At 32.6% G+C, this 17,395-nt stretch overlaps 2 protein-coding genes across 12 annotated transcripts in view; both read left to right on the plus strand.

Annotated features, from left to right (window-relative positions):
* LOC119611503 (mannosyl-oligosaccharide alpha-1,2-mannosidase IA-like) overlaps positions 1-5,689 on the plus strand; it is a 55,875-nt gene extending 50,186 nt beyond the window's left edge. For all 11 annotated transcript variants that reach the window (XM_037967095.1, XM_037967099.1, XM_037967096.1 and 8 more), the window contains one exon: positions 5,631-5,689. In XM_037967095.1, the coding sequence (XP_037823023.1) occupies positions 5,631-5,674 (44 nt within the window). In that variant the 3' untranslated portion in view covers positions 5,675-5,689. The remainder of the gene's footprint in view (positions 1-5,630) is intronic.
* A 1,659-nt stretch (positions 5,690-7,348) lies between these two features.
* Positions 7,349-16,246, plus strand: LOC119611499 (integrator complex subunit 6 homolog). The gene is made up of 3 exons (XM_037967088.1): positions 7,349-7,571; positions 11,815-13,367; positions 16,181-16,246. The coding sequence occupies exons 2-3, from the start codon at positions 12,132-12,134 to the stop codon at positions 16,229-16,231; spliced, it is 1,287 nt and encodes a 428-aa protein (XP_037823016.1). The 5' UTR covers positions 7,349-7,571; positions 11,815-12,131; the 3' UTR covers positions 16,232-16,246.
* Positions 16,247-17,395: the final 1,149 nt, after the last annotated feature.

Genomic DNA, 17,395 nt, shown 5'->3' on the forward strand with positions numbered 1-17,395 from the left:
ACAATTGACATTACTGTTTAAAATGCGTTTTCTCTCTTCTGTTAGTTGCATTTCAAGAATCTCTCACTGCATGTGTTGTTCTCTTGAACAACTCTTCATTAGTTTTTTTTTTTCTATATTAAATATTGCACAATTACAAAAAAAAAAAAAAAAAAACGCAAAACAAAGAAATATCAACAATAGCAACAACAACAACAATTTCCTTGTCGTATGTCTTGTTCAATTCTTAACATCATGTTCACAAACAAACAAAAAGTTGGTACAACAAAAAAAAACTTCTAGTTGTCATGTTTAGTTGTTGTTGCTGGATAACTTACATTGTTGTAGTTGCCTTCTTAAATTCTTTTTTTTTCGGTCGTTTTCTGATATTTTTCCAGTTGCTGTGTTTATTATTTTAAGCCTTATTTCTTGTTGTTGCTTTTGCTGTTGGTGGGTTCTTCTACAACACGTATGTTTGTTTGTAACTTTAGGCCTTATAAATTTTTCGTCGTAGTTGTCGTATTTTTTTTTTTTGCGGAGTTATTTTTTTCTTCTGTTCCTTCGCTTTAATTCAACATGTTTGTAAGTTGTCTTGTTTCTTGTTTAATAAACATTTTTTGTTGTTCTTGTGATGTTGCTGCTTTCTGGCTTTATTTGTTCCTCTATAGAGGTCTACAGCTGTTAAAGACTTGAGTCGATCGATGTTGGGTTTGTTAGTTGCTTGCGTAGTAGTGGTAGTTGTAGTTTAAGGAATTTTATGTGTAATTTTTTTGTACCTGGTATCAGTCACTCTGTTCTGTTCTTGGTTTCCCCTACTTACTTCCCAGATGTCTTCTCATCATGTGTTAAAAGACATTTTCATATAACTTAAATCTGTAAACAGTATGTTGTCATTGAATTAAGACTTGAAAAAAGTTCATTGCAGCAGTTCTAGGTCAGTACTAATTCAGTTCTAGTTCAATTCTAGTTCAGTTCTAGTTCAGTTCTAGTTCAGTTCTAGTTCAGTTCTAGTTCAATTCTAGTTCAATTCTAGTTCAGTTCTAGTTCAGTTCTAGTTCAGTTCTAGTTCAGTTCTAGTTCAGTTCTAGTTCGGTTCTAGTTCAGTTCTAGTTCAGTTCTAGTCAGTTCTAGTTCAGTTCTAGTTCAGTTCTAATTCAGTTCTAGTTCAGTTCTAGTTCAGTTCTAGTTCAGTTCTAGTTCAGTTCTAGTTCAGTTCTAGTTCAGTTCTAGTTCAGTTCTAGTTCAGTTCTAGTTCTCAGTTCAGTTCTAGTTCAGTTATAGTTCAGTTCTAGTTCAGTTCTAGTTCAGTTTCTAGTTCAGTTCTAGTTCAGTTCTAGTTCAGTTCTAGTTCAGTTCTAGTTCAGTTCTAGTCAGTTCTAGTTCGTTCTAGTTCAGTTCAGTTCTAGTCAGTTCTACTTCAATTCTAGTTCAGTTCTAGTTCAGTCTATTTCAGTTCTAGTTTAGTTCTAGTTCAGTTCTAGTTCAGTTCAGTTCAGTTCTAGTCAGTTCTAGTTTCAGTTCTAGTTCAGTTCTAGTTCAGTTCTAGTTCAGTTCTAGTTCAGTTCTAGTTCAGTTCTAGTTCAGTTCTAGTTCAGTTCTAGTCAGTTCAAGTTCAGTTCTAGTACAGTTCTAGTTCAGTTCTAGTTCAGTCTAGTTCAGTTATAGTTCAGTTCTAGTTCAGTTCAGTTCAGTTCTAGTTCAGTTCTAGTTCAGTTCTAGTTCAGTTAGTTCAGTTTCTAGTTCTAGTTCTAGTTCAGTTCTAGTTCAGTTCTAGTTCAGTTCTAGTTCAGTTCTAGTTCAGTTCTAGTTTAGTTCTAGTTCAGTTCTAGTTCAGTTCTAGTTCAGTTCTAGTTCAGTTCTAGTTCAGTTCTAGTTCAGTTCTAGTTCAGTTCTAGTTCAGTTCTAGATCAGTTCTAGTTCAGTTCTAGTTTAGATCTATTACAAACTTTTTTAACATTTTTAAAAATCTGTTATAATTCCTAGATAAGCTACTGTCCATCACATATATTTTTTATGAGTCATTTCATATGTGCTGGACTGTCAGAAGGAGTATTAATTTTGGTATCGCATGTGTGAGTGTGTGAACATACGATTAGTATCATAACTCTTTGAACTGAGTGTTTTTAGATGTAAACGTGTGAGTATAACAGTTTATGTGGATGTATATATCCATAAGTATAGCTATATAGCAGTTATAAAGTATAATATTGGTCATAAAAATGTGACAAATTATTTAAGTATAGCAGAAACATACAAACGTACAAAAAAGTATCTCACACACAGGGGGAGACCCAAAGACGTTTGGTCAAATAGACAGACTATTGGGATGGACAAACTGATATCCATACTCATACATATCCCAATACATTTATAATAAAGTTATGTATGCTGCTCTGCTCTCCAATCATATTTTTATTATAAAGAACACATACTCAACTGTCTGTTTGTTGGTCTTTCGTTCAGTTTCCTAGTTCAGCAAATTTTTGTTGCTGCATGAGTAGTTGTAGTAAATTGGATAGAGATAGATCGATTCTTGAACGGTTGGTTTGGTTAATATGTGTGTCGTTGTCTATAAATGTTTAATAAATTACTAACAACAAATTATCGGGTGTTAAAGTTGAAAATAATACAAAAATATTTGAACACGTACAATTACTTGCATTAATATCTTGTTTATTCTCGCTGCTGTTGCTGCTTTTTTATTGAGTTGTGGGAATTTCTTTTAATTTGTATGACAAATATTTATTGGGCAAAATGTTGTAGTTTTTTCCGTAGGTCTACAAATTAACTCGAACTATTATTTATATAAGTTATTGACAAGGTTTTCTTTACAGTTTTCTGAAAAGTAAATCAATTTGTTTTTATGGAAAATAATAGAATTGAAAAAATATTGGAAATAACTTTAAAGAGTTAATGTTGATGTGTTAAGAGATTTTGACATCTAAGAAAGTGTCAAATGAATCATTTTTGTCTATTGGGTATTTTATTTAGAAGAATTGTGTTTTACTTCTAACACTATTGATATCTGAAATTGTATATTATTAAGGAAACATTCCGTCAAGATAATATGTTGTGTTCGTTCGTCTGGGACAGATGTTGGTTATATCGAATGTTGGTTCGTTAGTCTGGGACAGATGTTGGTTACATCGGAAAGAAGGATTTCGTCCAAGAAAGATTATTGAAGAAGATTGTTCTAGTTCAGTTCTAGTTCAGTTCTAGTTCAGTTCTAGTTCAGTTCAGTTAGTTCAGTTCTAGTTCATAGTTCAGTTCTAGTTCAGTTCTAGTTCAGTTCTAGTTCAGTTCTAGTTCAGTTCTAGTTCAGTTCTAGTTCAGTTCTAGTTCAGTTCTAGTTCAGTTCTAGTTCAGTTCTAGTTCAGTTCTAGTTCAGTTCTAGTTCAGTTCTAGTTCAGTTCTAGTTCAGTTCTAGTTCAGTTCTAGTTCAGTTCTAGTTCAGTTCTAGTTCAGTTCTAGTTCAGTTCTAGTTCAGTTCTAGTTCAGTTCTAGTTCAGTTCTAGTTCAGTTCTAGTTCAGTTCTAGTTCAGTTCTAGTTCAGTTCTAGTTCAGTTCTAGTTCAGTTCTAGTTCAGTTCTAGTTCAGTTCTAGTCAGTTCTAGTTCAGTTCTAGTTCAGTTCTAGTTCAGTTCTAGTTCAGTTCTAGTTCAGTTCTAGTTCAGTTCTAGTTCAGTTCTAGTTCAGTTCTAGTCAGTTCTAGTTCAGTTCTAGTTCAGTTCTAGTTCAGTTCTAGTTCAGTTCTAGTTCAGTTCTAGTTCAGTTCTAGTTCAGTTCTAGTTCAGTTCTAGTTCAGTTCTAGTTCAGTTCTAGTTCAGTTCTAGTTCAGTTCTAGTTCAGTTCTAGTTCAGTTTCTAGTTCAGTTAGTTCTAGTTCAGTTCTAGTTCAGTTCTAGTTCAGTTCTAGTTCAGTTCTAGTTCAGTTCTAGTTTCAGTTCTAGTTCAGTTCTAGTTCAGTTCTAGTTCAGTTCTAGTTCAGTTCTAGTTCAGTTCTAGTTCAGTTCTAGTTCAGTTCTAGTCAGTTTCTAGTTCAGTTCTAGTTCAGTTCTAGTTCAGTTCTAGTTCAGTTCTAGTTCAGTTCTAGTTCAGTTCTAGTTCAGTTCTAGTTCAGTTCTAGTTCAGTTCTAGTTCAGTTCTAGTTCAGTTCTAGTTCAGTTCTAGTTCAGTTCTAGTTCAGTTCTAGTTCAGTTCTAGTTCAGTTCTAGTTTCAGTTCTAGTTCAGTTCTAGTTCAGTTCTAGTTCAGTCTAGTTCAGTTCTAGTTCAGTTCTAGTTCAGTTCTAGTTCAGTTCTAGTTCAGTTCTAGTTCTAGTTCAGTTCTAGTTTAGTTCTAGTTCAGTTCTAGTTTAGTTCTAGTTCAGTTCTAGTTTAGTTCTAGTTCAGTTTCTAGTTCAGTTCTAGTTCAGTTCTAGTTCAGTTCTAGTTCAGTTCTAGTTCAGTTCTAGTTCAGTTCTAGTTCAGTTCTAGTTCAGTTCTAGTTCAGTTCTAGTTCAGTTCTAGTTCAGTTCTAGTTCAGTTCTAGTTCAGTTCTAGTTCAGTTCTAGTTCAGTTCTAGTTCAGTTCTAGTTCAGTTCTAGTTCAGTTCTAGTTCAGTTCTAGTTCAGTTCTAGTTCAGTTCTAGTTCAGTTCTAGTTCAGTTCTAGTTCAGTTCTAGTTCAGTTCTAGTTCAGTTCTAGTTCAGTTCTAGTTCAGTTCTAGTTCAGTTCTAGTTCAGTTCTAGTTCAGTTCTAGTTCAGTTCTAGTTCAGTTCTAGTTCAGTTCAGTTCTAGTTCAGTTCTAGTTCAGTTCTAGTTCAGTTCTAGTTCAGTTCTAGTTCAGTTCTAGTTCAGTTCTAGTTCAGTTCTAGTTCAGTTCTAGTTCAGTTCTAGTTCAGTTCTAGTTCAGTTCTAGTTCAGTTCTAGTTCAGTTCTAGTTCAGTTCTAGTTCAGTTCTAGTTCAGTTCTAGTTCTAGTTCTTCTAGTTCAGTTCGTTCAGCTCTAGTTCAGTTCTAGTTCAGTTCTAGTTCAGTTCTAGTTCAGTTCTAGTTCAGTTCTAGTTCAGTTCTAGTTCAGTTCTAGTTCAGTTCTTGTTCAGTTCTAGTTCAGTTCTAGTTCAGTTCTAGTTCAGTTCTAGTTCAGTTCTAGTTCAGTTCTAGTTCAGTTCTAGTTCAGTTCTAGTTCAGTTCTAGTTCAGTTCTAGTTCAGTTCTAGTTCAGTTCTAGTTCAGTTCTAGTTCAGTTCTAGTTCAGTTCTAGTTCAGTTCTAGTTCAGTTCTAGTTCAGTTCTAGTTCAGTTCTAGTTCAGTTCTAAGACAAGGTTTAAAATGTTGATAAGATTACCCTTATACAATCAGTGAGTAATTTTTTACCTTTTTTGTATTCAACTCTCTCTGTTACGCTTTTTACACGGAGAACAGTTTAAATACCAGTAAACATTTTCCGTATTTTCTGCTTAATTATTACTGCTATTTAGTCACTTAACTTGGTTTCTACTCACATGTGTGGAATCTGGTTATTTATGACCACCGTGAAACATTTCTTGAAATATTTTTGTCATTTTTTTTTTGTGATTTTGTTTATTTTTTTGCTTTTGTTGGCATATTTTTGAAAACACTCCTTGTAAACATTTTGATTATTGTGTGTGTGTGTGTTTGTCTTTAACTAAAAAGCAGAAAATCTTCTTAAAAAATTGCTGTTGTGCTCTTCTGTGTAACAACAAAAAATAAATGACAAACCATTAACAAACGAAAAAATACAAAGTGGACAAAAAAATAAACTTTTTTTGTGCGAGATAATATTGTTGTTTTAGTTAATAAATGTTAAAAATATCTACAAGTTGAAAGAAAAACAAAAACTTATAAATAAAAGTTACACCCAACAATAACTACAACAATAAAGATTAACTTCTGAACATCATTAAATAATAATAAAACAAAATAAAAAAAAAGGAAGACAAAAGACAATAACAACAAAATGCTAAACAATGACCCACCTCAAAATGAGGCAACAGCAGCAGGAACAACAGCAGCTAAAATCACAACAACAGCAACAACAACATTATTATTTAAAGTATCATTATCATCAAATGAATATTTTGATGTCAACTGTTGTAAAAATGATCAATGTCCAGGTACAATAACAACAAAAAACCAACAGCAGCAACAACTTTAATAACTTTTTAAAAGTTTTGAGTGAATAATCCAGCAAACAGACAACAACAACTACAACAAACCCCAACTACAACATCATCGTCATCCTACCGGTGAGGGAGCTAGTTGACTTTGACTGTCTTACAAACTACTACAACAACATTCTATGTGATTTATTAAATAAAATAACAACAGCAACAACTAAAAGCCGGCATTTTTTTTCTTTCTTTAACTTGAAAAAAGAGACATTTTGCACAAAAAAGAGCGAAACTTTTTAACTCAAAGAGTTAAATTTCTTTATTTTTGCATTGATTTGTATGCTTTCCTTCATATTTTCCTATTGGTGTGTGATCTTGTTTACATGTATCAATAAAAAGAGAGCAAGGTGAGCTAAAAGTGTTTGTCGCGAGTGTTTGTGTGTGTATGTATAAGTTTGTTGCGGTTATAAAATGAAACTTTATTGCGAGTATTTGTTGTTTCTTCCTGCTCATTTGTTGTTAAAACCTCAAACCTAACAGACGCTGGTTTTTTGTTGTTCGTGTTTTGTTTCTATATTCGTATTTTTGTTTTCCTCGTTTATTCGTTCATTCATCTGTATGCTTTGTTGGCTCAATCTGGCTTAATCTTGTTTAATAAAACCACAACATTTAAAACGTTAAAGAAAAAAGAGTTAAATTACTAAAAAAATTTAAAATTTTTATAAAAAAATAAGAGGAAAATTATAAATAAATAACAGCAATTTAACAATTACACTAAACCAGTAAAACTTATACCAACATAAAAAATATTTAAAAATAAATTTTCACCGGAAAACCTATAAATTCAATAAGTTTTAATAAAATAATTATAAAAATTAAAACTTTATAATACTTTTCACATTAAAGTAAAGGCAAAATACAAACTTTAAACTTAAAAATTATAAAACAGCATGAAAATTTAAACAATTTTGTAAATAATAACAAAAAAATAAAATAGTAATATATAAAAAAATTGTTAAATAAGTTAAACAAAAAAAAAATATATATAAAATAAATGTTGTTATTTTTATAACACAAATATATTTAAATAATTGTCTAAAGTAGTGCAAAAGTTTAAATTTAACAAAAAATTTAAGTCAAATTATTTTGTGTTGAAAAAACTTAAAAATCGCAAAAAAATCTTTTTAATCTTTGAAAAATAAAAATAAAATATTTTTATAAAAATTTGCTGAAATCTTAAAAATTAAACAAAAAAAGTTTTCCTTAAAATTGTTTGTTAAAAAGTTACCACCATTATCCAATAAACAAGCACTTCAAATAAGTTTAATGAAGATCAATTATTAAATAATATAATATTAGTGTAAAAAAGCTTTAATTTAAAACAAAAAATAAAATAATATAAAATACATAAAAAACATAAATATTTAAAAAAATAATTTTAATAAAATACAACTAGAAGATCAATCAAAATTCGTTAAGAAAAGTAAGAAACTTTAAAACTATTAAACTCTCTACCATGGATGCGTCAATAGGCGGTAAAAAATTGGTTGCAGTGCAGTTCTAGTTCAGTTCTGGTTCAGTTCTAGTTCAGTTCTAGTTCAGTTCTAGTTCAGTTCTAGTTCAGTTCTAGTTCAGTTCTAGTTCAGTTCTAGTTCAGTTCTAGTTCAGTTCTAGTTCAGTTCTAGTTCAGTTCTAGTTCAGTTCTAGTTAGTTCTAGTTCAGTTCTAGTTCAGTTCTAGTTCAGTTCTAGTTCAAGTTCTAGTTCAAGTTCTAGTTCAGTTCTAGTTCAGTTCTAGTTCAGTTCTAGTTCAGTTCTAGTTCAGTTCTAGTTCAGTTCTAGTTCAGTTCTAGTTCAGTTCTAGTTCAGTTCTAGTTCTAGTTCAGTTCTAGTTCAGTTCTAGTTCAGTTCTAGTTCAGTTCTAGTTCAGTTCTAGTTCAGTTCTAGTTCAGTTCTAGTTCAGTTCTAGTTCAGTTCTAGTTCAGTTCTAGTTCAGTTCTAGTTCAGTTCTAGTTCAGTTCTAGTTCAGTTCTAGTTCAGTTCTAGTTCAGTTCTAGTTCAGTTCTAGTTCAGTTCTAGTTCAGTTCTAGTTCAGTTCTAGTTCAGTTCTAGTTCAGTTCTAGTTCAGTTCTAGTTCAGTTCTAGTTCAGTTCTAGTTCAGTTCTAGTTCAGTTCTAGTTCAGTTCTAGTTCAGTTCTAGTTCAGTTCTAGTTCAGTTCCAGTTCAGTTCTAGTTCAGTTCTAGTTCAGTTCTAGTTCAGTTCTAGTTCAGTTCGAGTTCAGTTCTAGTTCAAGTTCTAGTTCAGTTCTAGTTCAGTTCTAGTTCAGTTCTAGTTCAATTCTAGTTCAATTCTAGTTCAGTTCTAGTTCAGTTCTAGTTCAGTTCTAGTTCAGTTCAGGTTCTAGTAGTCTAGTTCAGTTTCTCGTTCAGTTCTAGTGCAGTTCTAGTTCAGTTCTAGTTCAATTCTAGTTTCAGTTCTGTTCAGTTCATTCAGTTCAGTTCTAGTTCAGTTCTAGTTCAGTTCTAGTTCAGTTCTAGTTCAGTTCTAGTTCAGTTCTGGTTCAGTTTCTAGTTCTAGTTCAGTTCTAGTTCAGTTCTAGTTCAGTTCTAGTTCAGTTCTAGTTCAGTTCTAGTTAGTTCTAGTTCAGTTCTAGTTCAGTTCTAGTTCAGTTCTAGTTCAGTTCTATTCAGTTCTAGTTCAGTTCTAGTTCAGTTCTAGTTCAGTTCTAGTTCAGTTCTAGTTCAGTTCTAGTTCAGTTCTAATTCAGTTCTAGTTCAGTTCTAGTTCAGTTCTAGTTCAATTCTAGTTCAGTTCTGGTTCAGTTTAGTTCAGTTGTTTAGTTTAGTTCTAGTTGATGAGATCAGTCTCATCTTTTAATAGAGTCGATCAGTATCAAATCTATATAAATATGATCAGTCTTAACCCCATATAGAAGCGATCAGTTTTAACTCTTTTTCTATATAGAATCGTTTTGTCGTCGATATACATAGATATGATCAAACATAATTCCATATGGTGGATTAGTCTTAACTCTATAAGAGTTTATGAGTCTCAATTCTATAGGTACTTGATCAATATTAAGTCTATATAAAGTCGGTCAATATCTTCTCTATATCATATTATTAAGTGTGAACAATTAATAGAATAGTAGATCATTTTATATCCAGTTGGTCAGTATCAACTCTACGTAGGACTTCATTTCGACCGTCATCAACTAATTGTCAAAACAAATGAATGACGCTTTTATAATTAGTAAGATTCCCTTCAGGAGAACAAAAGATCATCATGAAATCTGTGTTTATGTATATCATCAGAATCGTTTGGCTAGTTAAAGAGAAACTTGTTTGAACCGTCCTTTTAGCTTCGTTCGTTTGATCTTTATTCTATATTGACCAATATATGTTCAATAAATCACCCAATTTATTGTAGAATCTGTGAGGTGTCCAGCACTTGGCCGGTATAGGAACTGCATGGGCTAGGTTGGCTGCTACTGTGAACAAGGAAATTTATATTCAAACAGCTATTATAGTAAATTTGTATCGTCCTATCATTAAAGGCCTTGAATCAAAAGTGTTTAAAAACTGCCTTCTTTATTCCGCCTCCGCAATATAAAAATAATATCAATACAAATTGACTTTCACTTTTAATTTGGCAATAAATTCCTTAGGTCTAATAATCTCTTAACTTTCAGATTTTATCAGTAGATCACATCTTCTTTTTTATAAAAGAAAATCAATATTTCTCTTATGACATTTAAATTTATTTCTTTATCACATTGTCAACACACTTTGGAAATTACATTAAATATATATTGTCTTATAAATGACCATAAAATAACAATAACAAATAATGTTGGTTTTATACTGATCATTAATTCTTTTGTTCAAAACAAAAAAAAAAAAAAAATGTTTGTGTGTAGGCTAAACATAGGCAAAATAATTAATAAGAACTGAGACAAATATAGATCTTAAGCTGAAATTATAAAAGCATTTGATGTGATCAATTTAAATTTATTTGTTATATGAGTAGAGTTATTAATCATTTATTGTCAAATCATTAATAATAATAGTAAAACAATAGTTTTAAATAAAATATTTTGAAACTATTTTTGTTATACTATAGTTTTATTATAGTTAAGTGGACAAATGAGACATCTGATTAATGCGATTTTTTGGGGCTTTTTATAGAGCCTACAATTTTTTGTTTGCGGGAAAATATTAGTAAAACTTGCTTAATTTTAAAATAGATTAATCTATTGTCTGATCTATAATACAGAATATAAACTAATCAATAGTCCATAATATAGACTGATCTACAGTCCAACCTATAGACTGATCCACACTACAGACTGTTGTAGTGTCATATCCACACTATAGACTAATCAATAGTCCAAACTATAGACTGATCTATGGTTTTGAATATAGACCAGAATAAATACTGATCCATAGTCCAGAATATAGACTGATCTAGAGAGTGATTTATATTGTAGACTACAGACTGTTTCATAGTACATATTATAAACTGATTTATAGTCCAGACTATAAAATGATATATAGTTCAGGCTATAGACCGATCTACAATCCAGAATATAGTCTGATCCACACTATAGATTGATCTATAGTCCAAACTAAAGATTAATATATAGTCAAAACTATAGACTGATCTACCAGACTGATCTGACCAGACTGTAGACTGCTCGATAGACTATAGACTTTTTCGTTAAGACTATAGACTGATCTATAGTCCAGACTATAGACTGATTTATAGTCCAGACTATATACTGATTTATAGTCCAGACTATAGACTGATCTATAGTCCAGACTATAGACTGACATATAGTCAAGACTTTAGACTGATCTATAGTCCATACTATAGACTGATCTATAGTCCAGACTATAGACTGATCTATAGTCCAGACTATAGACTGATCTATAGTCCAGACTATAGACTGATCTATAGTCCAGACTATAGACTGATCTATAGTCCAGACTATAGACTGATCTATAGTCCAGACTATAGACTGATCTATAGTCCAGACTATAGACTGATTTATAGTCCAGACTATAGACTGATCTATAGTCCAGACTATAGACTGATCTATAGTCCAGACTATAGACTGATCTATAGTCCAGACTATAGACTGATATATAGTCAAGACTATAGACTGATCTATAGTCCAGATTATAGACTAATCTATAGTCCAGACTATAGATTAATCTATAGTCCAGACTACAGACTGATCTATAGTCCAGTTCCTATTAAGACCAAAACAACAATGAAGTGAACTTTGATCCAGATTAGACGTAGACTTAACACTTTTTAATTAAACTTACCAAGTTTGACATAATAAGTATCTAGAGAGAATTAAAATCATTCGGACAACCCTCCTATATCAATAAAACTGTCAATATTTTACTTGTCACTTAATATTCAATTCTTTTCCACTGTACACACGTAATTTAAACTTCCGCCTAAAATTTGATTCATTGATTCACTATAATCTCCTACATCAAGAAAAAAAATGTTCATTAAACAATTTAAAACCGGGATTATAGAGAGATAAAAACGTAAACTGAATTAATGAGTTGAAAAAAAACAACAATAATAAAGGGTTAAATGAAGAAAATGCTAAAAACAGATTCAATTTTAATTCAAACATACATGGTACAGAGTTTAACAGAAAAAATTTATACAAAAATAAAATTTTAAATAACAACAAAAATTAAGCCTTTGTTTTTAAAATTTGCAGAAAAAAATACAAATAAAATTAACCAAGAAAAAGAAAAAAAAAAAAAATTAAAACAAATTATGTTAATAAATATTGTGCCTTAACAAAAAAAATAAAAACCTAAAATAAGCTTTTGCGTGAGTGTTTTTTGATCATAACAATTTGTCGTCATATCAAACAACGTCGTCGTCACCAAAACGTCCATAAATACAACAACAACGTCTTCTCATTTGTTCCTATAATACAAACACACACATAATCAAAAAACACAACCACAACGACGACGACAAACGAGAGGATACGGTTGCGCCAAACAATGTGCACAAAAAAATGTTTTCGCATGCCAACGTTAGTCATATTCGGTGTCATTCTCACAATCGTCTTAGTCTTCATTACCGGCATCACATTAACAAACAGTATTAATATTTCAAATATTGTTAAGCTGCGCGAAAAAGTTGCCAGTGATTCAGCGGCGGCCAATAGTGTCAATGCAGCACAAACGAGAGCAGCTTTGGTGGAGCAACAGTATTCGACATTGCAACAGCATCATTTGTCACGAAGTGATTTAAATTATATAACAGCTAATCATCCAAAAAATTTACAACGTTTCCTGCAAACGTCTCAAACTCAACAACAACAACCACAACAGCCATCAGCACAGCCGCCGCCCCTGCAACATTTGCCACCACCAGCTTCTCAACCAGCAGTTGGTGCGGCGGCAAACAGCAACAACAATAATAACAATAATAAAATAATAATTGAAATTGGCATACGTAATTTTACTGCAGCAGCTGCTGCCGCCGCTGTGGCAGCACATCGAGAACAGCAACAACAATTGCTACAAACAAATAATCGTTCCTTGTCTTCAGCATCAGCATCATCGTCATCGTCAGCCTTGTCTTCCTTTGATAGTAATCAAACATTAGTGGAAAGAAATGTGGTTAGTGCGGCTGGTGCAGCCACAATTGTTGAACAGTTAGTGGCGCCTTTTGATGGCGCCATTATTGATGGTAATATAGAATCCATATCAGTGCCAGCCACTTCGGAAATTCGACAACAATTAAATGAAACTTTGAAATATTTAGCCGAAAATGACAAAACGGTGACATCTCTTGAAAGTAAAAATTCCTTAATGTTAAATCGATTACCTCCGCTGAACAGTAGTATCACAACTACGACCACTTTGAAACCATTAAATTCCAGCTCAAATGCAACAGTAACTTCAACTCCATTGCCAACATCATCAAATTTAACATTAAATGCTACGGCAACTTCATCATCATTAGTGGCAACTACTAAAAGCTTTTTAAATAATTCTTTAAATTCTTCAACAACATCATCAAATGCTGCCGTATCCACTTTGTCATCGACAACAACAGCAGTTCCAGCATTACCTGCTGCTTCTGCTTCAACAGCGACAAGTACCCTAACAGTAACTACAACAATAACTCCTGCATTAACGGCTGCTTTAACTACAGCAGCAAATCAATTAAGCATTGAAGATCATAATCCCGGCATGATTGATTTCGAAAAACGTAATTATGTTAAAGAGGTAAAAATAATATTTTTTTTGGTTGCTTTTTCCCTTCTTTCCTCTTTGGGTGTACTTTTCCTGTGCTTTTAGCTTTATTCGCTTCAAATGTGAAAGCAATTTACATGCTTTCAATTTATTTAAGCATTTTAAAATGAATATAATTGATTTTTTTTGTAATACAGAATTGAAGTAATGTGACCAACTAATATAAACCTTTATTGATAATGATCTACGACCCGATGTGGATCTTTAGTTCAAAGTAGCATGTCAAGTTCAGATTATACTATAGTTCAGACTATAAACTAATCTATAGTCAAGAATATAGACTGATTTATAGTCCAAACTATAGATTGATCTATAGTCAATACTAAAGACTGATCTATAGTATAGACTATTGACTGACTTATATTCCAAACTACAGACTATACACTGATCTATAGTCCAGACTATAGTGCAGACTATAGACTGTTCTATAGATCAGATTAAAGACTGCTTTGTAGTGCAGACTAAAGAGTGATCTATAGTCCAGCATATAGAGTGATCTATAGTCCAGCATATAGAGTGATCTATAGTCCAGCATATAGAGTGATTTATAGTCCAGCATATAGACTGACCTATAGTCCAGACTATAGACTGACCTATAGTCCAGATTATAGACTGAGCTATAGTCTAGACTATAGACTGAGATATAGTCCAGACTATAGACTGAGCTATAGTCCAGACTATAGACTGAGCTATAGTCCAGACTATAGACTGAGCTATAGTCCAGACTATAGACTGAGCTATAGTCCAGACTATAGGCTGAGCTATAGTCCAGACTATAGACTGAGCTATAGTCCAGACTATAGACTGAGCTATAGCCCAGACTATAGACTGAGCTATAGTCCATACTATAGACTGAGCTATAGTCCAGACTATAGGCTGAGCTATAGTCCAGACTATAGACTGAGCTATAGTCCAGACTATAGACTGAGCTATAGCCCAGACTATAGACTGAGCTATAGTCCAGACTATAGACTGAGCTATAGTCCAGACTATAGACTGAGCTATAGTCCAGACTATAGACTGAGCTATAGTCCAGACTATAGACTGAGCTATAGTCCAGACTATAGACTGAGCTATAGTCCAGACTATAGACTGAGCTATAGTCCAGACTATAGACTGAGCTATAGTCCAGACTATAGACTGAGCTATAGTCCAGACTATAGACTGAGCTATAGTCCAGACTATAGACTGAGCTATAGTCCAGACTATAGACTGAGCTATAGTCCAGACTATAGACTGAGCTATAGTCCAGACTATAGACTGAGCTATAGTCCAGACTATAGACTGATCTATAGTCCAGACTATAGACTGAGCTATAGCCCAGACTATAGACTGAGCTATAGGCCAGACTATAGACTGAGCTATAGGCCAGACTATAGACTGAGCTATAGTCCAGACTATAGACTGAGCTATAGCCCAGACTATAGACTGAGCTATAGTCCAGACTATAGACTGAGCTATAGCCCAGACTATAGACTGAGCTATAGTCCAGACTATAGACTGAGCTATAGCCCAGACTATAGACTGAGCTATAGTCCAGACTATAGACTGAGCTATAGTCCAGACTATAGACTGAGCTATAGTCCAGACTATAGACTGAGCTATAGTCCAGACTATAGACTGAGCTATAGTCCAGACTATAGACTGAGCTATAGTCCAGACTATAGACTGAGCTATAGCCCAGACTATAGACTGAGCTATAGTCCAGACTATAGACTGAGCTATAGTCCAGACTATAGACTGAGCTATAGCCCAGACTATAGACTGAGCTATAGTCCAGACTATAGACTGAGCTATAGCCCAGACTATAGACTGAGCTATAGTCCAGACTATAGACTGAGCTATAGCCCAGACTATAGACTGAGCTATAGTCCAGACTATAGACTGAGCTATAGCCCAGACTATAGACTAAGCTATAGTCCAGACTATAGACTGAGCTGTAGTCCAGACTATAGACTGAGCTATATTCCAGACTATAGACTGAGCTATAGTCCAGACTATAGACTGAGCTGTAGTCCAGACTATATACTGATCTATAGTCCAGACTATAGACTGATCTATAGTCCAGACTATAGACTGAGTATTTTTGAGTCCAGACTAAAGACTGATCTATAGTCCAGACTAAAGACTGATCTATAGTCCAGACTAAAGACTGATCTATAGTCCAGACTATAGACTGATCTATAGTCCAGGCTATAGACTGGTCTATAGTCCAGGCTATAGACTGATCTATAGTCCAGGCTATAGACTGATCTATAGTCCAGGCTATAGACTGATCTATAGTCCAGACTGATCTATAGTATTGACTATAGACTGATCTACAGTCCAGACTATAGAGTGACCTAGACTCCAGACTATAGACTGATCTATACTCCAGACTATAGACTGATCTATTGTTCAGACTATAAACTAATCTATATATAAACATGGAAATTCTTTAGCACTACATACCTAGTAATGATTACATTAAATAATTTATAACTGTTAGTTGATTAATTGATTATATTAATTAATGTATAACTGTTAATTGATTTATTCAATTTATTTGCTCCAATTTAACTTTATTTTCAATGCATTATTTAAAATATTTCTTATCAATTGTAATTCATAATTCATCATACACTCTGATGGTTGATTTCTTTTGATCATAAATTACTACCCGCGTTTTTATTTACAAAATAATATAGATTAAAATATACTGAGCTCCTATGAACTGCAAATAGTAATAGTTTTTTTTTATTATAAATATTTGTTAATAATTATTATTTACCTTTTTTTCATTGCAGGTATGTTTCATATTTTATTTACACTTGAACAACAATACAAATAACAGATAAGTATTAACGTTTTTGTTGCGTTTTGAATTAAACATTAACCACCATATTCATAAATGCCTAATAAGGTTGTTGATGGTTTATTGTAGAAATTTTGTATGGAAAATGTGTGTTATAAACCTAAAATAAGCGATTTATATCTTTATGAATAAGGGGATAAAACAGTAATTGTTATATGTATGTACATATGTGAAAAAACCTTAGCATATTTTGAACCTAATGGCTCTTATTTTTGGTACCCTACGTGTATCTAATTAAAAAATGAAGACACAAAATATATAAAAGAATTTATAGGGAAAAGGAAATTTGGTGTATCAGTAATATTTTTGAGCCCAAGCTTTAGGATCGAGTTTCTCATAATAATATTCGATTTGAATTAGGATTGAAATCTGTTATAATCTAGTTCAGTTCTAGTTTAGTTCTAGTTCAGTTCTAGTTCAGTTCTAGTTCAGTTATAGTTCAGTTATAGTTCAGTTCTAGTTCAGTTCTAGTTCAGTTCTAGTTCAGTTCTAGTTCAGTTCTAGTTCAGTTCTATTTCAGTTCTAGTTCAGTTCTAGTTCAGTTCTAGTTCAGTTCTAGTTCAGTTCTAGTTCAGTTCTAGTTCAGTTCTAGTTCAGTTCTAGTTCAGTTCTAGTTCAGTTCTAGTTCAGTTCTAGTTCAGTTCTAGTTCAGTTCTAGTTCAGTTCTAGTTCAGTTCTAGTTCAGTTCTAGTTCAGTTCTAGTTCAGTTCTAGTTCAGTTCTAGTTCAGTTCTAGTTCAGTTCTAGTTCAGTTCTAGTTCAGTTCTAGTTCAGTTCTAGTTCAGTTCTAGTTCAGTTCTAGTTCAGTAAAATGCAGATGCTTATATGTTATTAATTTAAAGATGTGAGATGTAATTCTTTCTGCAGTGAGGATATTTCATGATGTACATGGAAGTGATGATCACTTAACCAATAATTATTCAACTCGCTGATGGGGAGTTGGATAATTATCTGCTGTATAATTGGGTTATTTCAAACATTGGGTTTTGAACACATTCGGCTTACGAATCTAATGATCCATGGGAAATAGAGTGAATAATTAATTAAGGTTTCATTGGGATACATTTTTGATCATGAGTCATGACTTAAAGAGTTTCTAACAATATTGAGGAGTTTTGCTTCTTCTTTTTTTTTGGTTACTTCAGCAT

This window comes from Lucilia sericata, unplaced genomic scaffold (genome assembly GCF_015586225.1).
Source record: "Lucilia sericata isolate MDLA Ls3-8-SP2 unplaced genomic scaffold, ASM1558622v1 Contig001465F_arrow, whole genome shotgun sequence".
Taxonomy (NCBI): domain Eukaryota; kingdom Metazoa; phylum Arthropoda; class Insecta; order Diptera; family Calliphoridae; genus Lucilia; species Lucilia sericata.